Source organism: Acanthopagrus latus, chromosome 21 (genome assembly GCF_904848185.1).
Source record: "Acanthopagrus latus isolate v.2019 chromosome 21, fAcaLat1.1, whole genome shotgun sequence".
Lineage (NCBI taxonomy): Eukaryota > Metazoa > Chordata > Actinopteri > Spariformes > Sparidae > Acanthopagrus > Acanthopagrus latus.
This window is the reverse complement of record NC_051059.1, coordinates 14,989,318-15,012,606: the sequence shown is the minus strand read 5'-3', so window position 1 is coordinate 15,012,606 and position 23,289 is coordinate 14,989,318. Positions and strand designations below refer to the sequence as shown.

General features: G+C 41.2%; 1 protein-coding gene across 3 annotated transcripts; it reads left to right on the top strand.

Moving 5' to 3' along the window:
- The first annotated feature begins 371 nt into the window (after positions 1–371).
- On the top strand, positions 372–23,267 carry myom1a (myomesin 1a (skelemin)). Of its 3 annotated transcripts, XM_037082800.1 has the most exons (38): positions 372–893; positions 2,290–2,528; positions 6,035–6,175; positions 6,301–6,487; positions 6,601–6,758; positions 7,555–7,647; positions 7,765–7,853; positions 8,198–8,242; positions 8,747–8,908; positions 9,023–9,184; positions 9,771–9,912; positions 10,090–10,289; positions 10,381–10,437; positions 10,913–11,037; positions 11,342–11,525; positions 11,693–11,867; positions 12,595–12,716; positions 13,661–13,857; positions 13,995–14,121; positions 14,722–14,906; positions 15,035–15,149; positions 15,364–15,520; positions 15,655–15,761; positions 16,154–16,198; positions 16,425–16,561; positions 16,664–16,808; positions 17,096–17,155; positions 17,239–17,306; positions 17,393–17,518; positions 18,168–18,251; positions 18,519–18,606; positions 18,703–18,741; positions 18,925–19,030; positions 20,105–20,268; positions 20,371–20,407; positions 20,659–20,681; positions 21,801–21,856; positions 22,029–23,267. In XM_037082800.1, exons 2-38 carry the CDS (start codon positions 2,347–2,349, stop codon positions 22,293–22,295), a joined length of 4,557 nt encoding a protein of 1,518 aa, XP_036938695.1. In that variant the 5' UTR covers positions 372–893; positions 2,290–2,346; the 3' UTR covers positions 22,296–23,267. The 3 variants fall into 3 exon arrangements, with proteins under 3 accessions (XP_036938695.1, XP_036938697.1, XP_036938696.1); XM_037082802.1 differs by lacking the exon at positions 2,290–2,528 and having other exon boundaries at positions 373–893; XM_037082801.1 differs by lacking the exon at positions 18,168–18,251 and having other exon boundaries at positions 373–893.
- Positions 23,268–23,289: the final 22 nt, after the last annotated feature.

The following is a 23,289-nucleotide window of genomic DNA, read 5'->3' as shown; positions in this document are numbered from 1 at the left end:
AAACTGTGATATGTGAGGATGATGAACAGATGTTGAGGAGTTTTACTCTCATATTACTGAAGAAGCACAGCTCATTTGATCTGTTTATAATCTGTTTATATATGTTCAAACGGTAAATGCTGTAGTTTACATGTTCCACCAGCAGGTGGCAGCAATAGCTAACAAATCTGTTAAATTGTCTCCACGCCGAGTTATATTCTGCTTTTTTTGTTACGTCCCCCCCCCCCCAAAAAAAAATCCCAATATCATTGTGATTAGAACATGTGTTGTTGTATATTGCCTGCATATTGGTCAAAAACAAGTAAGTTTAGTAAATTAACTATAAGTTAAGAGAAACGGGTCAGTTTACAGCAGTCGCATTTGGTGCAGCCCTGCCATTAAAGGTGGTCAGTGAAATACATAGGTGAAGATGGCAGCGGTTAGTTTTTTTGTTTGTTTGTTTGTTTTATCAGTATGATAGCGTATTAGACACACACACTGTCTGCTCCATGTCATCCCATTCAACAGACACTGACGCTGCAGCTCCTTTTATTTATCAACTAATTAACAAACCTTGGCTCACACACCAGAAGTGTCCACACCTCCTCCATGTGGGCTGTACTGTGAGCACCCAGCTGAGGGCCAGGCCCAGCAGAGGCTCCTCAGCTCGGCTCGCCTGGCCCTTCTCATGGTCTCATGGTCTAAATTTAAAGCCGTCCCAGCCTTAAAAGGTCCTGACGGTGTCTTGTGCATTCTGCCGAGTGGCAGCATTATTTTTGTTCTGTGGACTGCCGTCCTGTCCACTGCCCCTCACCCTGCTGCTGCCTGGATCTGGACTTGCTTTGGCTACTTTTGGAATAGCACACATTTTCTCTCATCTTCTACTTTTGTGGATTGGTGAATACCAAGTTGTGGTGAGTGATATACATTATTATTATTTTTTTTTAAATCAAGAGGGAATTGTTATTAGAGTTTATGTCTGTTGGTCTTCATTTTCTTTTTTAAAAATATCCCCCAGTAAGGCATGAGGCCTTCTTTAAACCACTTAATTGATTTTATTGTTGGACATTTATGTAATTCAGATACTTTAATTGTCACATATACTAACAAGGTTTTGTCGTTTTTGGCTATTGTATCTTCTAGATTAGACTGCATGTGTCATTGAAGTGAAATCACATCCTAAAAAGAAGCTCATCTTTTCATTTAACATTTGCTTCAACTCCACAAAGGTTTTTGTGACACGGATCTTCTATTCATGCACTCTGTGCCCTAATGACTTACAGTCAGCTTTACAGTTTGTAGCTCTTTACAAAAAAATTATATTTTTACTATTTTATTACCTTATGCACGGGGGTTGCAAAGACAATTTCATTGATTGACATGTGAATGTCCAATGATAATAAAAACTCTTGAATCTTGAATCTTGAATAAAGAGGCATATAGCAGATCGGCTGTTGCTCATGGACATAACCTTCATAAATTCTAGGTCTATTGTCATAAACTGCTCATTATTACCTTATTGTTGTGTGGTTACATAATCATGGGCCTCAGCCCAGTGGGAACTGCTCATGTTTTCAGGCTGTATAACCTGAGCAGTGACTATTAGAGCTGTAGGATTTGTGGATTGATCATTGGTGACTCCACTGAAAATTCAGCAAAACTTTTTCTCTCTTTTAAAGCAATAATGCCCAAAATTATCTTGTTCTAGCTTCTCGAATGTGATTGTTTAATCTTTTATTAATGACAAATGATTGAATTTGGCCTGTAGACTTTTGCATGCACCAAACATGCAGTTTGAATATGTCAACATTGGCCTTAGGACATTATTTTATGACCACTTTACTGTTACATGTCCATCATTAATATCCATAATCACTAGGTGCAGCCTCCACCTGTAAGAGTTTAACATCTGTTACTTTATGTGAACAGTTTATCTATACAATTATTGACCAATTCCTCAAACTACTTCAGACATTCCCAAACACATCTGTCCCTGAACGTCACTTTTATAGTTCCACCTGTGCAGGTGACTATCATCCAAACCTTCGTATTATCTTTGAAATCAGAACATCAAGATGTAGAATTTTGAGAAATCGCTGCTGCCAAGGTTTATTTTTTAATACCTGCTGCTTCTTCATGTAACTCAGTAGATGTAGATCTTAACCAGATCTAACACACAAAACAAAAATCATCCTAACAACTGGTTGCCTAAACCACCGTCCTTAATGCCTAATCACCATCTCACGCTCTAAACTAACCACCCGATTTGAGGAATCAATCTGTAATAATAACAATGAGATTGATTTGCAGAGCTGGTAAAGTAAAGGAAAAGTCTGATATTATAAGTTGGTGGAGTGGCCCCTCAGGATGTCACGATCAATACAAGTGACGCAGAAGCAGCAGCATCATCATCACCATCAACAGCTGGAACAGCAGCAGCAGCATCAACAGCTGGAACAGCAGCATCACTATGAGAGTGGCTATTACCTGAGCACCAAGTCATCTGTTAGCAAGCAGTCGTTCTCATCTTTCAAGACCTCCAGCCATGGGTAAGAGGATGGGAGTGACTCAGACGCAAGGCACAAAATACGAATCAGACGGTTGATATTTTAATACTGTAAAATAAAAATGAGGTGAGCTGTCACCTCTAAACCCCTTAGAAGTGATGAACGCAGTCAAGCAGACCTCTCTAAAATATTCAACGCAGTACTTTTGGTTTGGTGTGAAGCGTGTTCAGCAGGCAGCAGAAGGGAAAAGACATGAAGCCTTAAAAATGAGTGTTTTCGTGGAAAGTGTCTCGCTGCCTTCATCCGCCCGGAGATGTTCCTCTGTTAATGTCAAGGTTTTGTATGGAGAGATGACATGGATCTCTCTCCATAACACTGTTGCGTAACAGCCTGTTTTTAAGCATTTTAGGGGCCAAGTTCAAGTCAAGTTCGCTGTCTTCAGATGCAGATGACAAGTCAGAGTACAAACGTTCATTTCCAGAGCTGCTACAGTTGAATTTCTTCAGAGCTTAAAGCGAGTCAATTTAATGCAAAAGCCCGATAACTGAATAGTCAATGTAAGACTGTATGACGTTGTCTTATATATTCATTTATTTTTAAATGTTTCAGGAAAGGAACTTGAGCTCTTAGAGTATCAAAATGGTCAAGACTAAAATCCTAATTTTATTACTTAAGTCAGAGTCTAGTCCAAGTCTCTAGCCTTAAATCTTAAGTCTACAGATCTGTGGGCCATTGAAATGTTTCTAACTATATTATCTACATAGCCTGGCAATAGTTTTGTGCTTTGACAGAAACATTCTTTTGATATCTTTTCTATGTTTAAATTTGCATCATCTTAGAATCTGAAGCCAATTAACATCTCCAAATATTGGTACATTTGAATACAGTGAAACAAATTTCAGTGAGTACAATAACACAAGTCTATATTATAATGTAAGATAGAGCTGCAACAGTGGACCAATTTAATTGAAAGTTGATCTGCCAAGCAAGCATTTTGTTTTTTGCCTCTAGCTTCTCCATGTCTTCTCCTTTGACTTGTGGACTATTGACTATTTTCGGACAAATTTGAAGACACCAACTTGCGAATTGTGCCTCTTTCAGCACTTTGATATATTTTAGAGAGTAGGGCTGCAACAATTCATCGATTAGTTGCCAGATGTTGATTAATTACCAACTATCTTGATAACTGATTAATCTGTATAAAACAAGATTCTTCACAGTAAACTGTAAATTATCGCTCGTTGCAGCCATGTTAGTGACCAAAGAGGCAATCGACTAATAGAGCAAGTAATTGGCTGATTAATCAATAATAGAATAAAATGTATTAGTCGCAAAATCGAAGAAGTATTGTAATTGTAATTAATTTATCTGTGCATGGGCTGCACTTGTAAAATTTCCTTACACTTTGAGAAATGTTCATCTAATTTTATCTCCATGTAGAAGGCTGTGCTAGAATCAAAGGAGGCTCAATCACAAGTGTTGTCATGACAAGTGTTGTGTCGATGCGGCACCGTTGATACAAGTCTGTGTCTTGTATGTATGTTCCATTGTGTCAAGAACACTCGTCTACACGCAATAAGGTCAGAGTTTCTTTGTCCTTCCAGCTGCCGGGCTCAGTGTGCATGTTGGAACCATGATAGCTTTCTAAACGGGGTCAGGGAAGGAATCTCAGCTGTAGTGAAGGGCTGCCAAATATATTCATGGACAGCTCAAGCTATTTCTGTAGGCAGGACATGAGATGTTGCCATCAGGGCCAACTGTAAAGGCACTGTATGGAAGTCATGAAATTATAAATGGCGTGCTCCCACGGACGTTTAATAGTTGATAACCCTTGGTTGTGTGTTGACGTCCTGCCCCCTTTGTTTCTGTTCAAAGTGACTGATTGCGCAGAAAGTTTCTAATTTTATCATCCAAATCTTGAGATACTGTAGCTTCTCAGACTGTAAGGAATGAAGCGCTTTTATCAGCAGTAAAACTTTTTTACACCTTTTGACTTTCTTACACGCTGAGCCGGAGACTTCCTTTTCATCACACCTGGTGAGTCAGCAGCAGGAAACAAACTCTGCAGCGATCTTTTAAGACTCCCTCCATCTGTCTGTCTCTGCTGCGCCTTCAGCCTCCTCCGTCGACTTGATCTCACCCCTTCTCCGTGGAATAGAGTTTATCAAAGCCGCGTTGTGCCGCTACTCTCCGAGACCAAGTGGGAAGGCCAGGGCAGATTTGACAGAGATTATGAGTGAATGCAGGGTTTTGAGATGAACTTTTCCCACCCATGCTGGATATCCTCCAGTTCCAGCTCCATTTTTAGACTCACCATAGACTGACAATAAGAGAGACCCGAGGAGCTGATAGGTACATGAGTCACAGTGTAATATGGGTCAGGGTCAGTATTATTTCTTTTAGGTATCTTTTTTCTTTTTCTTTTTATTTGTCATTGCAGACACATTTTGCACATGCTGCAGACACCACATTTAAATTACTTGGTCTCCTACGAGGTCAAGTATTTATGCAAATGTTCATCTTTAATTCATTAGAACTAAATGAGCTAAATGGCAGCCAGTTGTTAGCATCAGAATTGAGTCGGCAGCGATTGTTTTATTTGCTTACACTGCCAGACTTCAAGCAATAAATACATAGAATTAAAAGTTTTCCCATTTGTTTTCGAGAAGGAATAAATCGATGCGTAACACTGGCAGTGTTTTCATTAGTGTCAACAGAAACCGCAAAATGACTCATTTGGCTCTCAACCCCCAGCCTATTCGTTCCTGGTGAAGATCTTTGAAAATGGGTGACAAGTACATATTTTCATTATTTAAGGATTGGTAATTTTGTTGCTGTGCAGCTGTGCACTGTACCGTAATGAAAAAAACGGCATAAATAGTATTTCAGGGGCAGTTTTCAGTCTGATAAGTGTAAGAAAAACATTGAATGTTAATTAGCCCGACCATTTAATGCAGTTCTGCTCAGAGGTAGAAAAATTCAAAACATTTAAAACTCACTTCCTGCCATTTGACACATGGGATGAGCTTTTTATTTATTCACTAGCTAATAACAGGAACTTGACATGACATCAGGAGACGAAAAATGTTCATAACAGATCGATACACTGATACAGTGTTCAATGGTCAGATGTCTATATACGCCTGTGTAATGCTTTGGTCCTCTCTTGAAAGTAATGAACTAGAGACACAATTTAACGTGTTTAATGTTGACTGTACAGCAACAACACTTAAACAGTACACATGCAGAACTGCAGTAAACAACAATACTAGAACTGGTAGTAATAAAAATGTCAAATTCTTAAGTTAATCTGTGATTATGATAACATTTGTTAATGCTTATTGTGGGTGCGTGATTGTTGTCCTAGTATTTTTTCTATTGGGTGGGAAGCATCCCCCCCAAGATAGATTATATTTAAGCCATTTCTTTAAGGTTTCATATGGTTTTCATGTAGAAAAGAGATCACCATAAACCCTTTTGGATAGGCTATCTGGTGTATGTTGGTGTTTGTAGTGGCACGGTTCTGATTGCTGTCTCTTACCTCTCAGCCTGAAGACCTCTGTGAGAACAGAGAAGGGGCAGGAGGTGGTTAAACTGAGCCCGCTACCCAAGAGAGCCAAACGCACCTACCTGGCAATGGACAAGGATAAAGAAGTTATCGGCTATGTCATTCCCGTGTTCAGAGCCAGGTGAGTGAAGACCCTGCAAAGCAATCAACACCAATAGGATGGTCTGAATTGTGTTGTCATGTCATTGACATCATGAATGAAACTCTGAACTGCTCTCACAAGTCGGTGGTTTGTTGTGTCGCCAGTCATGACGCTGTTCGGGGTCTGATGGAGGCTCAGGAGGAGGAGGTGACGGAGGAGGGGATTCAGTATGTGGCCATGAGGAACCTGTTTGTCAGGGAGGCCAAGGAGGCCATGCATGTTAGGGTGGAGAAGAAAACCAGATCAACACATGTCAGGGAATCTGCCGAACGAATGGCAATGAGCAAGACGGTAAATCCATTTCATTCCTTCATGGATCCAATTTCAAATAATCCAATCTTTCACATGAAGCATATAAAGTTGATACATTTATCTGACAGTCTTGGTTCACTCTCTTCCTGTAGCTGGACACCTGGGTGGAGTTCCGTAGGAAAATGAACCCAGACAACCTGACACACCGTCCAGAGTTCATCGTCAAGCCCCGTGGACAGACTGTCTGGGAGGGCAAGACTCTCAAGCTGCACTGCACCGTGGCTGGATGGCCTAAACCCAGGGTTGCCTGGTGAGATATCCCCCAAACTCACTGGTCCCCACCCTTCCTGAGTCATAAGAAAAAAGAAGCTGATGCAGTCAGCCTTTGCGTGTCATAGAAAAGCCTCCATCTCATGCCATCTTGTCAAATACATTTTCCACATTGCAACATGAGCACAAACAGGAGCACACACACTACAGTTTGAAGGTCCCATGTTATGCTCATTTGGGTGTTGACTGGAAAATGTTTTCATGCTTTTATTAAAAAAAAACAAACACTTAATTTTTATCATACTGTCCATTGCTGCAGCTCCTCTGTTCAGCCTTTGTCTGAGCACCCCATTTTAGTTCCTGTCTCTTCAAGACCCTCCTCCCAAAAATCCCAGTCTGCTCTGATTGGTCAGCTCTCACAAGCCTAAGAAGGCACCAGCCACCATGTTTCTGCATCAGCTTTGCAAGTGTTGTTTCAACTACAGCTGTGCAGGGGGTGTGGCTGAGGGCGGTGACTTTGTATTTGTGACATCACAGCCTTACAGAAGTCCTCACAACTTATTTGAGGGCACACTTACAAAGCACCTTGACTTTCTTTATAATTAGAAATTGGCAAAAATGCCCTTATCTGTGATCTTCTTAATAATCAGATGTTTTTTCTCTATGCGTTTCACACTATGTAGTTGTAGTTTGCCATGTCACAAGAACTTAATTGCTTGGGATGACCCTATGTTGCACTGTGCATTTGCCAATTTAAACACTTTGACTACTATGCAAGTATTTTTTACAATACCTTAGTAGACATAAACCATCTGTCTCTCTCTGCTGTCTTCAAGGTACAAAAACAATGTGCTCATCGATGCAAAGGCCCACCCTGAGAAGTACACAACCGAGAGCAATTACAACATGCACTCCCTGGAGATCAAGAAGTAGGTAATCATTAAGCCCATGCTGCATGGCTTCCGCTGGAGTTAATGAGATGTACCCAAAATACTCATTACCCCAAAGTAAATGTTTGATGTTGCACGTTTGATTTTAATTTCCAGCTGCGATTTCCTCGACACTGCTCAGTATTGCGCCTCTGCCCTGAATGTGAAAGGAGAAGCTTCGTCTGTGGCTACGATTGTTGTCAAAAGTAAGTTAAATTGTTTTTTGTTTTGTTTTTTTTTGCGCAGATTATTGTTGCAGCAGCTCCTCCTCGTTCAGACAGAGGTCAAAGCCTAAAGCAGAGGTTTAAATTAATACCACTGCAAATACAATGCGGTCACACAGTTATATATAGTTTAATAGTTTATGGTATATGGTATAGTTTACAGGATTTGGCGTCAGTAGAACACATCTGTAGGAAAGTCAGAAAGTTCAAATTCAAGTGAAATTTTTTTTATGTGCCTTCAGTGTTATATTTCATTATGTAATTGTGAATGTGAAGTGTCTTGTTACTGACACGACAAGGTTGCTGAAGGATGTGTTTCTCTGCAGGGTTCCAGGATGGCGAGGAAGCAGGCCCACTAGATCCCAAACCACGTGAGTCACTTTAAATAATTTGACCACATTTAGTTTACCACATTAGTTTCACATACAGTGTATACAGTCATCAAAGGTGCTCTGTAAGGCATACAATAACATGTACAATAGTTCTTGACCAATCACATTAATGTCATATAAAAGGGTTTACATTAACCCAAACCATGATCTTAAAATTGTTGATGCTCCTAGAGAGACATGAATTATATTTTATATTAATATCAACACTGTGATATCAGATGACCACTGTGCACTATCAAACAATAGACAGAGAAAGTTAGCAACTTGCAGGTGAATGCAGTTTAGCATCTATCTCAGTAACAAGATATTTTTATTCAGGAATTGATGGAGACCAAATACAGAGTTAGAAGGAGAGTGAATATTGGTCTTTCACTCATCAGGGGGACAAAAAACATCTCCAAATGATGATTGTAACTGCTGGATGTGTAAAAAAAAGTCAGTAAATGCAGGTATAATATTTTAACAGCAGTGTTTCCGCTGCAGATGGTTTCTCCCCAGAACACGGTGTCACCTTTAGAACAACCATCCTCGACAAATTCGAAGTGGCCTTTGGCAGTGAAGGAGAAACACTGAGTCTGGGCTGCACCGTCATCATTTATCCCACTGTGAAGAATTACCAGCCTGATGTTGTGTGGTCCAGAAACTGTAAGTGGAAAAATAAAAGAGAAGTTATGCTCCTTGATAACTACTGTGTATCATCTTTCTAATGAATCCGCTACATGCATCCAATCATGGGTGTTTTTGTTTGTGTCCCGTTAGCTGTCCCCTTGAAGCCCTCTAAATGGGTGCACACCCACTGGTCTGGGGAGCGTGCAACTCTCACCCTCGTCCACCTCAACAAGGAGGACGAGGGCATGTACACCCTGCGCGTCAACACCAAATCTGGCTTTGACACCTACTCCGCCTATGTGTTTGTCAAAGGTAAGCTGCCCCCTGGACATGTCAACTAAAGCTTTTAATTTTAATGCACAAAGTTTGAGTCTTTTAACCTCAAAGTCTTCACTGATTTACACAGCTTTCAATGTGTATGTGCAAAATTAAAGCAACATATTAGAGATCACCACACTCACAGACGTGTGGGGGAACTATTCAATTCTGCTGTGTCTTTAAGTGACACAACGCTCTCTCTGAGGTGTTTGGTTTCTCTGTGGAATGTCGCTGCTATATCCGTCTGCATACCCTTAAAGTCGCCACAGAGGGTCTGATCTGTAATACAGATCAGCAGGTTTATGCTTGAGAGAAAATCTTCAGAATCCCCTTTTATTTAATGTTACCAAGATGCAACGTAATCTGTGACAGCTAGCTACAGTCCTGCAACCCACAGGCTCTACTGTAACGACGTAACTAGGTCAGAAAATGGACACTGAGTATGTAATGGAGATCAGCCTGATTTAGAAACAGCAGTGCTCACAAGTGTGTTGTATGTGTGTGTGTGTGTGTTTGTGTGTGTATCTGTGTTTGTGTGTGTGTGCGTGCGTGTGTGTGTGTGCGTGTCTTGCTATGCCAGATGCCGAAGTGGAGGTGGAGGGTGTTCCCGTGGCCCCCCTGGATGTGCGCTGTCAGGATGCCAATAAAGACTACGTGGTGGTGACCTGGAAGCAGCCAGCGGTGGAGGGCAGCAGCCCCATCTTAGGATACTACATCGACAGGTTGGTCAGAGCAGCGTCTCATTGCTTTGGCTACGAGACAATCTCTTTACAGTGAAACTGGTCTTATTCACACTGTGAAAAGCACAAAAATTAAGAAATCTGCCTAGATTTAGAAAATTTTAAAACGTCAAAAATGGCACAATTGCAGTTCCAAAGAAGACTTTGTTTCTTTGGCAGGTGCGAGGTGGGCACTCATCACTGGGCTCAGTGTAACGATGTCCCCGTGAAATATGCCCGCTTCCCCGTCACAGGACTGGTGGAGGGCCGTTCCTACACCTTCAGGGTGCGGGCCGTGAACAAGGCAGGAGTCAGCCGCCCGTCTCGTGTCTCTGAGGCAGTGGTTGCCATGGATCCCTCCGACAGAGCCCGTCTGCGAGGTGAGAAGTCACCAGAGTTGTGCCGGCATGCTGCGACACAGCCAATAACTGCCCTTTTTAAACCAATTTCTTGATTTTTTTCCCACAACAGCTGGCCCCTCAGCTCCCTGGACTGGCATGATCAAGTTCACAGAGGAGGATCCGACTGGTATGACGGCTCCAAGCTCTGATTCACCAGTAGTTCATTGTGATACAGCATTTTATACTGACCTATTCTATACTGACCGATATGTATGCAAAAAGTATTAAGAGCTGGTATAAAATGTCAAGTCAGATTTTAAGCTTAGTCCACTGTTCATTAAATATACATTTTTAATCTAAATCAGGGTAACTTTTATAATTTAACGATTCATTGATGAATTGATTATTCATCAACTAATGTACTATGAATGAAATAACTAATGAATGAATTAGTTGCCAGCTAACTTTGTGATCAATTTGAGACTCCGATTCCATCTTCTAAAATGTGAATGCTAATAGTTTTCAGACATATTATAAATCAAACATCTGATGCATTAATCAACAGTTTAATTGCCAAAGTGACCTGTCAAGAATAAAAAGTACAAGTCACCTGGCTTAAGTGACCACCTGAAAATAATGCAAGTTTCCTCTTGCCTCCTCAGTGGGCGTCATCCCCGGAGAACCCACTGATGTTGAGGTGACAGAGGCAACCAAGAGCTACGTGGTGCTCGCCTGGAAGCCTCCAGCCCAGAGAGGCCATGAAGGAGTCATGTACTACATTGAGAAGGTGAGAAGAAATGGAATCCTGCCTCTTGTTGAACTGACATTTACCAGTAGACATTTTGATATTCAATTAATGGTCTGTTTGTTTTGCAAAAATGCCATTAATTCACTGTTCTCAGTGAATATTGTCTTATTTTCTCTGACATTATAGTACATATGTATCTTTTGGTTTTGTGTAGTAGAGCATCCAAAACAAAAAGAAATTTCTATGTCAACATGTGTCTGCATTCCAGTTGTCAGAGTTATCTAACTGTTGTCTTGTTAACTGCTCTCTCAGTGACATGTGCCTGGTTCTCTGTGGACCACAGTGTGTTTCAGGTTCAGACACCTGGCAGAGAGTGAACACTGGTATGCCAGTCAAGTCTCCCCGCTTCGCCCTGTTCGACCTGGCCGAGGGAAAATCCTACAACTTCCGTGTGCGCTGCTGCAACTCTGCTGGTGTGGGCGAGTCTTCTGTACCCACAGGAGAGATCACAGTTGGAGATAAACTGGGTGAGCGAAAATAAATATCATGAGTTTATCATCCAACTGTCTCATTTCAGTAGTTATTTACAAATCCTTCCTGATATCATGTTCTGTCTCATTCCAATCTGTTATTTTCCCTCTTTCCTCATTGGGATTATTGTTACTTAATTTCTTTTTCCCTATTTTCTCAACAGACCTGCCCTCAGCTCCGGGCAATCCAGTGGCCACCAGGAACACCGACACCTCGGTGGTCGTCTCCTGGGCGGCCTCGAAGGACGTCGCACACCTGGTTGGCTACTACATTGATTGCAGCGTGGTGGGATCCAATGTCTGGATGCCTTGCAACAACAAACCTGTCAAGAAGACCAGGTAGGTCACAACGAACATTACACACATTTCATGTTGCTGCTTGAGAATGTATTTATTTTGTGTGTTTAAGCTGGGTAACTGCAAACTGTAAAAATGTCCCTTAACTCTTTTTTTATTTGATCAATTAACATCACTCATCAGATGAGATGGTCAACAGGCTAATGAGCTTACCTTAAATGGTTGTACCAGGAGTTTAAGTGAGATTTTGTATCTTTCTCTCACGATGAAACAAGTTATTAAATCAATGTAGTTGAGTACAAAGTATAATATTAACCTCCAAAATGTAGTCGTGGCAAGCATAATGTACCAGAAATTGTAAATACGCTAGTAAATTAGACCTACAAGTAACTCAAAATGATGGCCTATTTAAGTTAAGTACTTGAGTAAATGTACGTAGTTACGTTCCATCACTGGTAACATAAAATAGTCAAATTTAATGTGATAGTGTAGTGAGTATATTGTTAAATATCGAGCACCCGGTGTGTTATATTGCTCATGAAATCATCTTTTCATTTGTAAGATGAAGAAGGTGTTATTTTACAATGCCTCGAGTGGAATATCAAGATTGGTTAGCTAAGAAAGCCACTTTGGCTAACATTATTAATTTTCTCCTGAGCTCTAATGTAACCCTTAAACATTTGTATAAACAGAAGTTCAATCTTAAATGACAGTTGCAAATCAAGTGTAATGGTAAAACTCTTCACACCTTCATCTGTGCTCTTACCAGGTTTGTGTGCCACGGCCTGATTACCGGGGAAAACTACGTGTTCAGAGTCAAGGCAGTCAACGCCGCAGGATACAGCCAGAGCTCTCTCGAATCTGAAGCTGTGGCGGTGAAAGCTGCTATCTGTGAGTGTCCCCACATCTCATCTCCATTATTCACTTTGCCTGTAGCATTCAAGCCATACTCTTTCCCTCCACTCCATCCTCCCAGCTGTTTTTAAACATTTATTTATCCAGGGAACGATATTGCTGAGCTATCCTCCCCCGCACCCCACCCAAAGAAAGACCAGATTTAAATAGTTCAGCACTTTGATGCACATGACCTGAAGCTATCTGCTCTTTGCCTCTGAGCCTCTGGATTCATCTTTGTTCATGGACCTTGTTAACTTTCATCACTTGTTTTTCCTAACAAAAAAATCTTGAATTATAGTCTCATATACCAAATATCTCCTCATCCGTTCTTGAGTGTCCTGACTGCAGATGGCTCATGTTCATATATGACTGATGTTTCATATGTTTGCATGTTGCCTGACATACTCATCACTAACACTCTAACATTTTGTCAGCCCTCCTCCTTCATTGAGTCGCGACACGGTTAAATAACAGATTAAATCATGTTTTAAAATGCTTTTATTGATTTCTATGTCAATGTGTTTCTGCTCGAGTTCTCTTTTGCTGTTCGATAACTCTTCAGGGGGTGCCTCTTGGTGCATGGCCGAGGTAAAGGCTTAAAAACGTTGTGTTCTAAAGAGCATGAACCTAATGAGAGTCTCATCGTGAAAGTTACCCTGCTTCTGGCCTTGAGTGTAAGTACTTTAACTTTTATGACTCCCAAATAAGCGTGCTATTTATTTGTGTATCCAAGGCATGTAGCATGTTCAGCTGTACTACTTTTGATCACTGTGATAGTGTAACACTAATGACAGCTAAGACCTCAGCAAAATCTGTGTGAGATATAAAAGGAAATGTAAACAAAAAGGGTCTGAATATCTGCAAATGACCTTCATCTCCACACTTCGTGACTTTTTGTCTTTTAGTCAAATTTGATGTTGTGTTCGCTTCCTTTGCAGCCATCCCCGGAAAGCCCACTGGTGTGACCCTGCTGGAGGCTGTGAAGGACTACATGGTGCTCGGCTGGACTGCACCTGCTAATGATGGTGGGGCCGATATCAGAGGATATTTTGTGGACTACAGGACTGTGAAGGGAGACGTTGTTGGGAAATGGCATGAAATGAACCACCAGGCATTGACTACTACCTCCTATAAAGTAAGTTCTTTGACTTCAAGCACCCATGGACCAAATTTCCAATGACAGAAGACTGATCATTTTTAATTTATTTCAGTTTGCCAGCCCAAAAGCAAGTATTTTAATCATTTCTCATTATCCACATTTGTTTCTTTTAGGCTGAGAACCTGAAGGAGAACGTCTTCTACCAGTTCCAGGTGCGCGCCATGAACATGGCAGGTGTGAGTAAAGCCTCTCTGGCCAGTGCCGCTCTGGAGTGCAAGGAATGGACCATCACTGTGCCAGGTAGGAGAGACAGTATGTTTGGATTTGATGATATTACAGTGGACACAATTAGATGATTAATCAACTAGCCATGTGACAGACAATTATATATTTTTTCAAATATAGATGACCTATAAATGATTTAAGCCATCACTTTAGCAGAAACTCACATTATCATGTGGTTCTGGCTTTTCAATTGTTGGAATGTGATTATTTCCATATTTGCTTCACCAAAATGTATTTCTGTTGAAATAGACTTTACAAAAGAATGTGATCTGCAGTTCATTCTGTAATATTAATTAGCTGAAGAAAAATAAATCAACTATTTTAATGATAGATTCTTTTTTTTTTTTTTGCGAGATAGTCTGTGGAGTTTGGGCTGCTTGTTGGACAAAAATAAGCATTTTAAAGACATCACTTTGGAGTTTGATTAGCTTTTGATGAATCGATTAATCATGAAAAAAAATCATTTGCTTTATGGCAAATATAAATAATTGTTAGTTATAACCTTAATTACAATAAGTATATTTGAAACATCCATTGCGGTTTTGTCCAGTAACAGTGTGTTTGTGAATCCAAAATCATCCCCCCATCAATCAGTCTATTCTGTTGTCCTCCAAGGTGCTCCTGTTGGTCTTCATGTGCTCGAGGTCCGTGACACCTCCGTCGTGGTCCTGTGGGAGCCACCGGCATTTAATGGCCGCACTCCTGTCAATGGCTACTATTTGGATCTCAAAGAGGCCTCTGCCGGAGAGGAAGGCTTGAAGGCTGCTCACGAGAAGGCCAACAAGTCTAAATACATGAAGGTGAGGAGAGATCGTTTTTCTGTCTTTCTGTTGCTGAGGTGTCCCACATTTCTCTTGACTTGAGAAATGCAAGTGAAATACCGACAAAATTGTTCTCTTAACTGTCTCGGCCTCGTGTGCTGATTCAGGTGACGGGGCTGAAGCCGGGCACATCCTACGTCTTCACCGTGCGAGCTCAAAACCTCGCTGGAGTTGGAAAGCCCTCAGCAGCCTTAGGTCCAATTCTGGCCCAGACTCGCCCTGGTGAGTGTGATTGTTATGCAACTCATACATTCAGTGTTCCTACGCAGGTCTGAAAGTCTGGGAAAGTAGGGAAAATCATTTTTATTATGAACTCAGATCTGATGCCCTATATTGTATTATTTGCCACTGTCATGACTATAATCCTGAGTGAAAGAGATACAATCTGTAAAGCTGGTGATGCACGCAGACTGACCATTTATTCTCTCTCCCTCAGGCACCAAGGAGATTTATGTGGATGTCGATGACAATGGTGTGATCTCTATGGTCTTTGAGTGCTCAGAGATGAGCGAAGGCTCTGAGTTTATCTGGTCCAAGAATTACAAGGCTATCACAGACACCTCTCGCCTGACTGTTGTCACTGAAAACGGCAAGTAAGTGTCATTGATGCTTTCATTCTTGCCGATTTTCCAGGCTTATGTGCAAAATGTTTTCTCGATCTTGCTAACCATCACAATATCTACCTTTTTCCTCACACCTTGGTACCCCCCCATGTCCTCATCCCCAGGTCCAGAGCTATCTTCAACACTCCCTCCCTGGATGATCTGGGCACCTACTCCTGTGTGGTCACCGGCACTGACGGCTTCTCCTCCAGCTACACTCTCACAGAGGAGGGTGAGTCAGCCTGCAGCCTTGGCTTCTCTGAAACTTGATTCACTTGTTATTTGTTTGGATGGTGTCAGTGCTAAAGGTGTGAGGGGGAGGGGGGCCTGGAGGAGTGTGTCTGCTCCTGTCTGTTATCACTGGTCCGAAAGCTGCATCGATCCGTCTCTCGCTGGGGTAGATGTGCGATTGTTTTGAACCAATAAATCAGCGCTATATGTCTTTCAAAGGTGCTGTAATATTGCATCAGAGGTTGCACTTGACATGGAGTATTCCTGAGAGCAATGATAATTTGATGTGTTTTTCTAGAAGATTGTGAGACAAATAAGAAAAACGACTTGTGGCAGAACGGATGACGCTGAAGGGACACTCACCCGTTTTGATTCTGTTGTTGCTGTTGACAGGTCTCATGCGTCTTCTGGACATCAGCCATGACCACAAGTTCCCTGGTGAATATCCCACCACATCACAGACACTGCTAATACCACATTTTATTTTTCTGTTCATCAAGTGCAAATTCTGTTTTAGATATAGTTTGGAATCTAGAATATTGTAATCAGCAAGTACTCTCTAGAAACACAGGTTTGGAATTAGTTTCCAAGTGATGGTTTCTCACATGGATGTGTCAGTGAATGTGTTGTATACAAGAGCTTTCATGAATGTGTGCCTCTCTAGTTATTCCCTTTAAGAATGAAATGGCCATGGAGCTGCTTGAGAAGGGTCGCGTGCGATTCTGGACTCAGCTGGAGAAATTCACATCTGCCTGTGAAGTGGAGTATGTCTTTAATGATGTCATCATTACTCAGGGAAAGGTAGGAATTCTATTCTTTTTTTTTTTTTTTTTTTTAAATGTCCTCTTGTTGTCATGCGTGTCTACATATAACACCTGATGAATCTGGGTTTCACGCTTCCAGAAATACACAATGAACTTTGACAAGACGACCGGCATCATTGAGATGTTTATGGATTCTCTGGAGGTCACTGATGAGGGAACGTTCACCTTTAACCTGGTGGATGGCAAGGCTAAGGGCACAACCAGTCTGGTGCTCATTGGAGATGGTAAGACCTCAACTGCAATTTTTTAAATGCGGATACAGAAAACCTGCAGATATATTTTCAGGACACATACTGAGCAGCCTCACTCTGCTTGGTGGCATTTGCAGCAATTAACATGAATGTCCACTGAGGGGCAGCAGAAGACAAGCTTTTTTCCGACTGTCCTGTCTGTTTTGGTTTTTTTTTTATTCCTACCATAGCTGACTGTCTGATGCTCTGCCAGTCTGAACTTTCAGGCACATAAAAAAATAGGGAGTTTATTGAAAGGGCTCTTCTTTGCCTTTGTCCAGAATTCAGAACACTTCAAAAGAAGTCAGAATTTGAGCGTGCAGAATGGGTCAGGAAACAAGGTAAGAAATCCTACTTTTCTTCCATAAGTTTAACACTAGTTAGACAAGTGTATGTGGATAATGGTCTTTTATTCTATCTACAGGTCCTCACTTTGTGGAGTACCTTGACTTCACTGTTACTGAGGAATGTAATGTGCTGCTGAAATGCAAGGTAAGAAAAGTAACTGTAAGCGTTTTTACCGCTGTTAATATCTTTAAAAAGATGAAGCATCACGAATTGGTTCTGTTCCTCCGCAGATAGGTAATGTGAAAGCAGACACTGAGATCACCTGGTCTAAGGACTGCATTGAGATTGCCGAGGACGACGAGGACGCTCAGAAAATCGAGAGGAAGGAGGGCGAGCTGACCTTTAATATTGGAAAGGTCAGTCCATTAGATGGAGGCCGTGCTTTGTCAGACGTCGTGAGCTTATGAGTAGAGAGCCAAAAAGCTGCTTCTGCTACCATTGTAGACATAGTGTCGATGCTACGATATCAACCACCCCTCTCTGACACACAGAACCATAAATGATGAAAGACTTCTAAGAATATTCATGTTGCCGGCTGGAGTCAGCACTTTGGCATGTTGTGCTAGGGAGTCAGAACAGACATATTGGGAACAACTGGTTTTGAAACTTCTCCTTGTCATCCTAATGAAAATCTCCAAATTTTGATATTATAGATTCATAGGTTGTGCCTATGTAGTGTAAATACAATATATGGTTTTCTGTGTGATCAATTCATACATTTCATCTCTAACATTGTATTCAATTTAACTCACTGGCCACCGTACTCACACATTGTGAAACTGGAAAGCTGTCCTTTATTGAGGATATCAATCCGGCCTGTGAGTCAGTGTGTTGCTGCCAGTGAAGTTATATTGATGTTTCAAGGTACCTATATGTTGAAACGCTACAATCATTACTCATGTGGAGAGGGTTGGTGTCATTGCATGAGCTCAGGAGAGGCATCCTGTTCACCGCCACTCCTGTCATTCGCTTTTGCATTAACTGGCTTATCTGTTTAATTCACAGTGGGTTATTAAGCAAGAGATAAAGAAAGAAAAAGGAGGGAGAAAGCCGCCCGCAGAAGATGTTCCCCCGCCGCCAAGACCCAAAGTGTGGACATAATCTTTGCTGCCATAAGTTGACACCTATAACTTCTCCATTTGTCCTCCTCGTCTTTCCCTTTTCATGTTTTCCCCTGAACGCCTGCAGCATCCCGGGCGGGAGAAAAGCTTGCCTTTTCCGTTTAGTTTGGTCTCTGTCCGGCTGTTCTACTGTCTCTTTCATCTGTCCCCAAAATTATACTGTATTCCCCTCTGTTTGAAGTAGGATTCATTGCTGTCTCGAGGATACTAAAGTTGCTTTCACTTCAAACTTTAGATCTCAAAGGCCGATGCGGGTATTTACGAGGTCTTCCTGAGAGACGACAGAGGCAAAGATAAGAGCACTTTCAGTCTGACCGATGCAGGTAAAGTGTCTTTCATGAATTTTTGCGAGGATACAAAGGCCATCAGTGCTGTGATATCAGTGAATGTGACATGGTCTTATCCTTTCTTTTCCCCAGGATACCAAGCTGTATTGAATGAGCTGTTCAGGGTTATTGGTGAGTCATTAGGCGCCGATCGCGAAGGACACCACAGAAAGATTCAGAATGTGCAGATGTACAGTATTTTTCCACTGCATGCACTGATATCAGCTAGAGACTGAAATATTTTGAGGGTGCATTAATCCAAACAGGTTCCTCTGGATGTAGAAAAACACCTGCTTTTCATTATTTACCCTGCAGCCAACTCCTCCTCTCAAGTCCAAATCAGCAGCACTGAACATGGAATCATCCTCTCCTCCAATGTCACATATCACCACGAGGAACTGCGTGTTGGTTGGCTCCACAAGTACGTAAACGGTGTTGCTTACATGTTAACAAACTCAAATTTGTCAGGTGTCTGTGAGATGGGTATTTAAATATGCCAGTGTCTGAACTATGTTAAATAATTCCACTGGTAATATTAGCAAGTATTTGTTTTAATATGCTTTTTTTTCGTTTGCTTAATGAGGTACCACGCTCTTTAATTATCAACAATATGACAAGATATGACATAAATGTGTCAGATTTAGACAAAGGGCTCATTTTTTAGACCCTGGGTAGGTTGATGTTGTCCATTAAATGTACTACAACATGTTTTGAACTGGTTTTTAAACAGTCATGATTTAATACTGATGCGTCTCAATGATAAGCATATCTTTTCATTATTCTTGTTGCCCGTCACAGGGTCGGCCTTCCTGCAAAAACCATAATATAAGAAGGGAATGTTGATGTGTTGAGCTGTAGCTCTACAAAACCACTATTGCCAAGCAACCAAATTAGCTTTTAGCTGTAGGATTACATGTAACCAAGGTGAATGAGTGGAACTAAAACAAAATGTGCTTTGTTTCACTAGCATCGTATTACAGGTATTAATATCCTGCGAATAGCTGTGTGTTTCAAAAAGACAAACGTTTTGCATCTTTCTTTTAGAGCAAATGAAAATAAGTAGCACATGCTCAATAATACGACAAGATATGTCAAGACATATTAAATCAGTCATATCTTAAATCACTAGGTAGTGTTTCTCAGCCATGTTAACAACTGAAAGTCAAGCCTGATTGGCCATACAGTATATCGTTTCTTGATTGATATGAAGCTGTCAGATTGAGTCAAGATGGATGCTGCAAGACGAAGTTAATTATGATGGTTGTTTTTGATGTATATCTCAATCGGTCCAAGGATGTTTTTATATAGCTGAAACCAATTAGTAAAGCAATACAACGTGAGAGAGAATTGCTGCATTTATAGATAATTTTTTTCCATTTCAGTGGTCAAGTGCAGTATTTTAAGAGTCAGTAGAGTTGCTGCATTCCTATTACAGTCTTGCTTTTAGTAAACAGGCCTGCATTAATTGATGTCTGTGCTGCCCGTTCCTCATTAGGGATACTAAGATTGCCGCCTCAGAGAGACTTAAGTCTGGAGTCACAGGAGAGCAGCTTTGGCTTAAGATCAATGAGCCCACCGAGAAGGACAAGGGCAAATACGCCATAGACATCTTTGATGGCAAGGACGGTGTAAAGAGAGTCTTTGATCTGTCTGGCCAGGGTGAGTGAAACTTTTCCAAGCCAAGTGAGGAAGACTTTTAAAAAAGGTCCTGTTAACTTTAGCTTATGTAACTATTATTAATAATATGCTTGTTTTTCGCAGCATGGGAAGAAGCATTTGAAGAATTCCAACGGCTGAAGTAAGTAAACAACCTCATCTGTCCTCATGTTGTGTAATTCTGTATTTTTGTCAGAAGAGGATGTTTACACAAATAAATAGCAACAGTCATGACAAACTTAAAATAGACACTATGTACTTTTCTGAGCCCTTTCAGAGGGATTCAAAATACATTTCCTGACATTGTATAGCACAGAGGGGGGAAAGAAAGGATTCTGTCTGCGATACCATTTTAAGATGCTTCTCACAATATCTGTCTCCTTCCTTCCGTAGGGCGGCAGCGATTGCAGAGAGAAGTAAGTGGTTATTCATCCGGTGGTTTCTGCCAAGAGACATCACTTTGGGAAATGATGTAACTTTTTTGGGGATATAGAGGCTGTGTGACTTTTATTACAATTTTAAACTTGGGCTCAGTGGATATAAGATGTATGAGTCTTTAGGTCATCATGATATCATGAACTAATTAATGGAAAGTGGTTTTCCAGGAGATATCATTATCATATCACATACCTGTTGTGAGATTTATCTATCTAGATAGTTTTGGTTGAGTTGCCGAGTTTTGGAGATGTCGGACATAGAACTGGAACTATCTACTTTCAACCAAACTACAGTACACTGTATCACTGCACAGACGGAAGTGTGCATCTACTCATGGACATGAGCCTTGTACTAGTGTCAAGATGGGATGAAAACGTTAATGCCTGCAACGTTAGCTAGCTTAGTTAGCCTAGATAGCTAGCCTTTTGTCCGTGTGTAGATGTATTCTTCCTTGCATGGTGGTATGGAAAGAAAATAGTCCCTCCATGAAACGGCTCACAACAAATGTGGTCTGTGGATTAAGTTAAAGCAGCATAATGTACATTTTTTTTTACTGTTAAATAAGAACTTCAAAATCATTTTAAAGGTAATGTGTCTTGGGTGAATGTTGTCACCGCACCTCCTACAGTTGTTTCTGCACTATGTAGCTTCAGTGAGAGTATAGGATCACAATGTTACATACATGTAACATGCACAACATGTTACTTCAAGACACAAGTTTCGACCATGTTATGACCTATTGAGTTTTGTTCGTAGTAAGCACCTACATTACATCTGACCAATTGTATTGAGTTTTTCTGATGCATTTCTTGGCGCTTTAAGCCCAACAAACCAGTGCCATCTAGTTCCATAATATTCCAAAGCAGGCAGACATCTCTATGGATGATATATCCAAAGCTCTGCAACTCAAACAATCTAAATTGATAAATAGCACTACAGGTAACTGGCCTTTTAAAATAATACAACACTATTTTTTATGAGGGTCGATTCCCTTTCCAGTTTGAAAAGTCAGCGTGCAAATGCTCCACAGGTTGACTGACTGACTAGATGATGGTTAATAGTTGCTCCTTGGCTCACTGTTTTATTTCTTTGTTTAGACCGCGCACGTGTTGTTGGAGGCCTGCCAGATGTGGTTGCAATCCAGGAGGGCAAGGTACATAAATTAGATAGTCAGTGTTCAGTCAACAATGTTAAGCTCATTTTCTCACCTTGCTCTTTCTTCCTCATTGTTTCATTCCCTGGAGTGTCTCCTTCCTCTGAACTCTGTTGAATCCAGGTTTACATTTCACAAATCAACCCTCCTCCAATCCCCTTTTTCTCTTTAGTCCCTGAACCTGACAGGCAATGTCTGGGGCGAGCCCACGCCTGAGGTGAGCTGGACGAAGAATGACAAGGAACTGGTGCCCGACGAGCACTACAAACTCAAGTTCGAGCACGGCAAGTTTGCCAGCATCACAATCGCTGCTGTCACAACAGCAGACTCCGGAAAGTATGCCCTCGTGGTCAAGAACAAGTACGGCACAGAAGCTGGCGTGTTCACCGTCAGCGTCTACAACCCAGAGGAGGAGGAGAAGGAGGAGAAGAAAGGCTAGAGGATGATGCAGTGTAATGAAATAAAGCAGAAAAGATGAACGACTGGGCCATCTCCAAAGCATTTTACCCCGGCACATGCCGGTGCTCCAAAGCAGTTTAAATAAATGATGAATGACGCTGCTTCTTCCTGCCTCTTTCATGTGCTGGGCTAAAGAGCTTTGGGAATTGCTTGTCAAAGAAGAAAACAAAGAATGTGACGCAGAGAGGATAATTGTGTGCTTGTAGTGGCTTGACATGTCTTCTGTTACCTTTGTTGGCAGTAAATGTGATGTATAAATATGGGAGATGGTTGATCTGTCATTAAATTGTGTTTTAAAAAAAAAAGCACGAAGGCCATCAGAAGCAAAATGCATTCATCATATAATATTAAAACTTTGACCCTTTATACCAGGTTATGCCTGAGGTTTATGTATAAAGTAAAGGGGAAAGAAAACTGATGTTTTGAACTAAAGAAGGTGTCAGTGGATATTTCACAGGCTCCACTAATTCGAGATCTGTGTCTGTTTATAAACCGCTACCTTATTTAACTTGTACTGTGTGCATGTGTGTTATGTACCTTCTGTGTGCTGTCTGCAAGCTACAAGTGTCATTACAGTCATCATGACCGTCTGTAGGAGAAGTGGAACAGGAAAACCCTGATGGCTCTTAAAGTGTGTCACAAAACACACATGGCAGTTGAAACTGGTTCATTGAAGGTGTCACACACAACCTACAACGACCTGTAAAAAAAAGAAAAAAAAAGGAGTAAAGACATACTTGGCATGCTTTTGGAAGTCTTATTATAGGACTAATCACGTGAGTGACAGATGACGTCAGGGAAAATGTGTTGAAAGTTGGGGGAATGTTGTATTTCAGGTGCAATAGAAGGAAGCCATTTAGAAAAACACTGCCCTGCAGCCTGTGGTTGACAAGTTAAACGCACTGTTTTCTTCTTAAAGCCCTCTTGTAATAAAAGGTGCACCTGCTTTGAATATTTTCCCACTTTTGTCATTA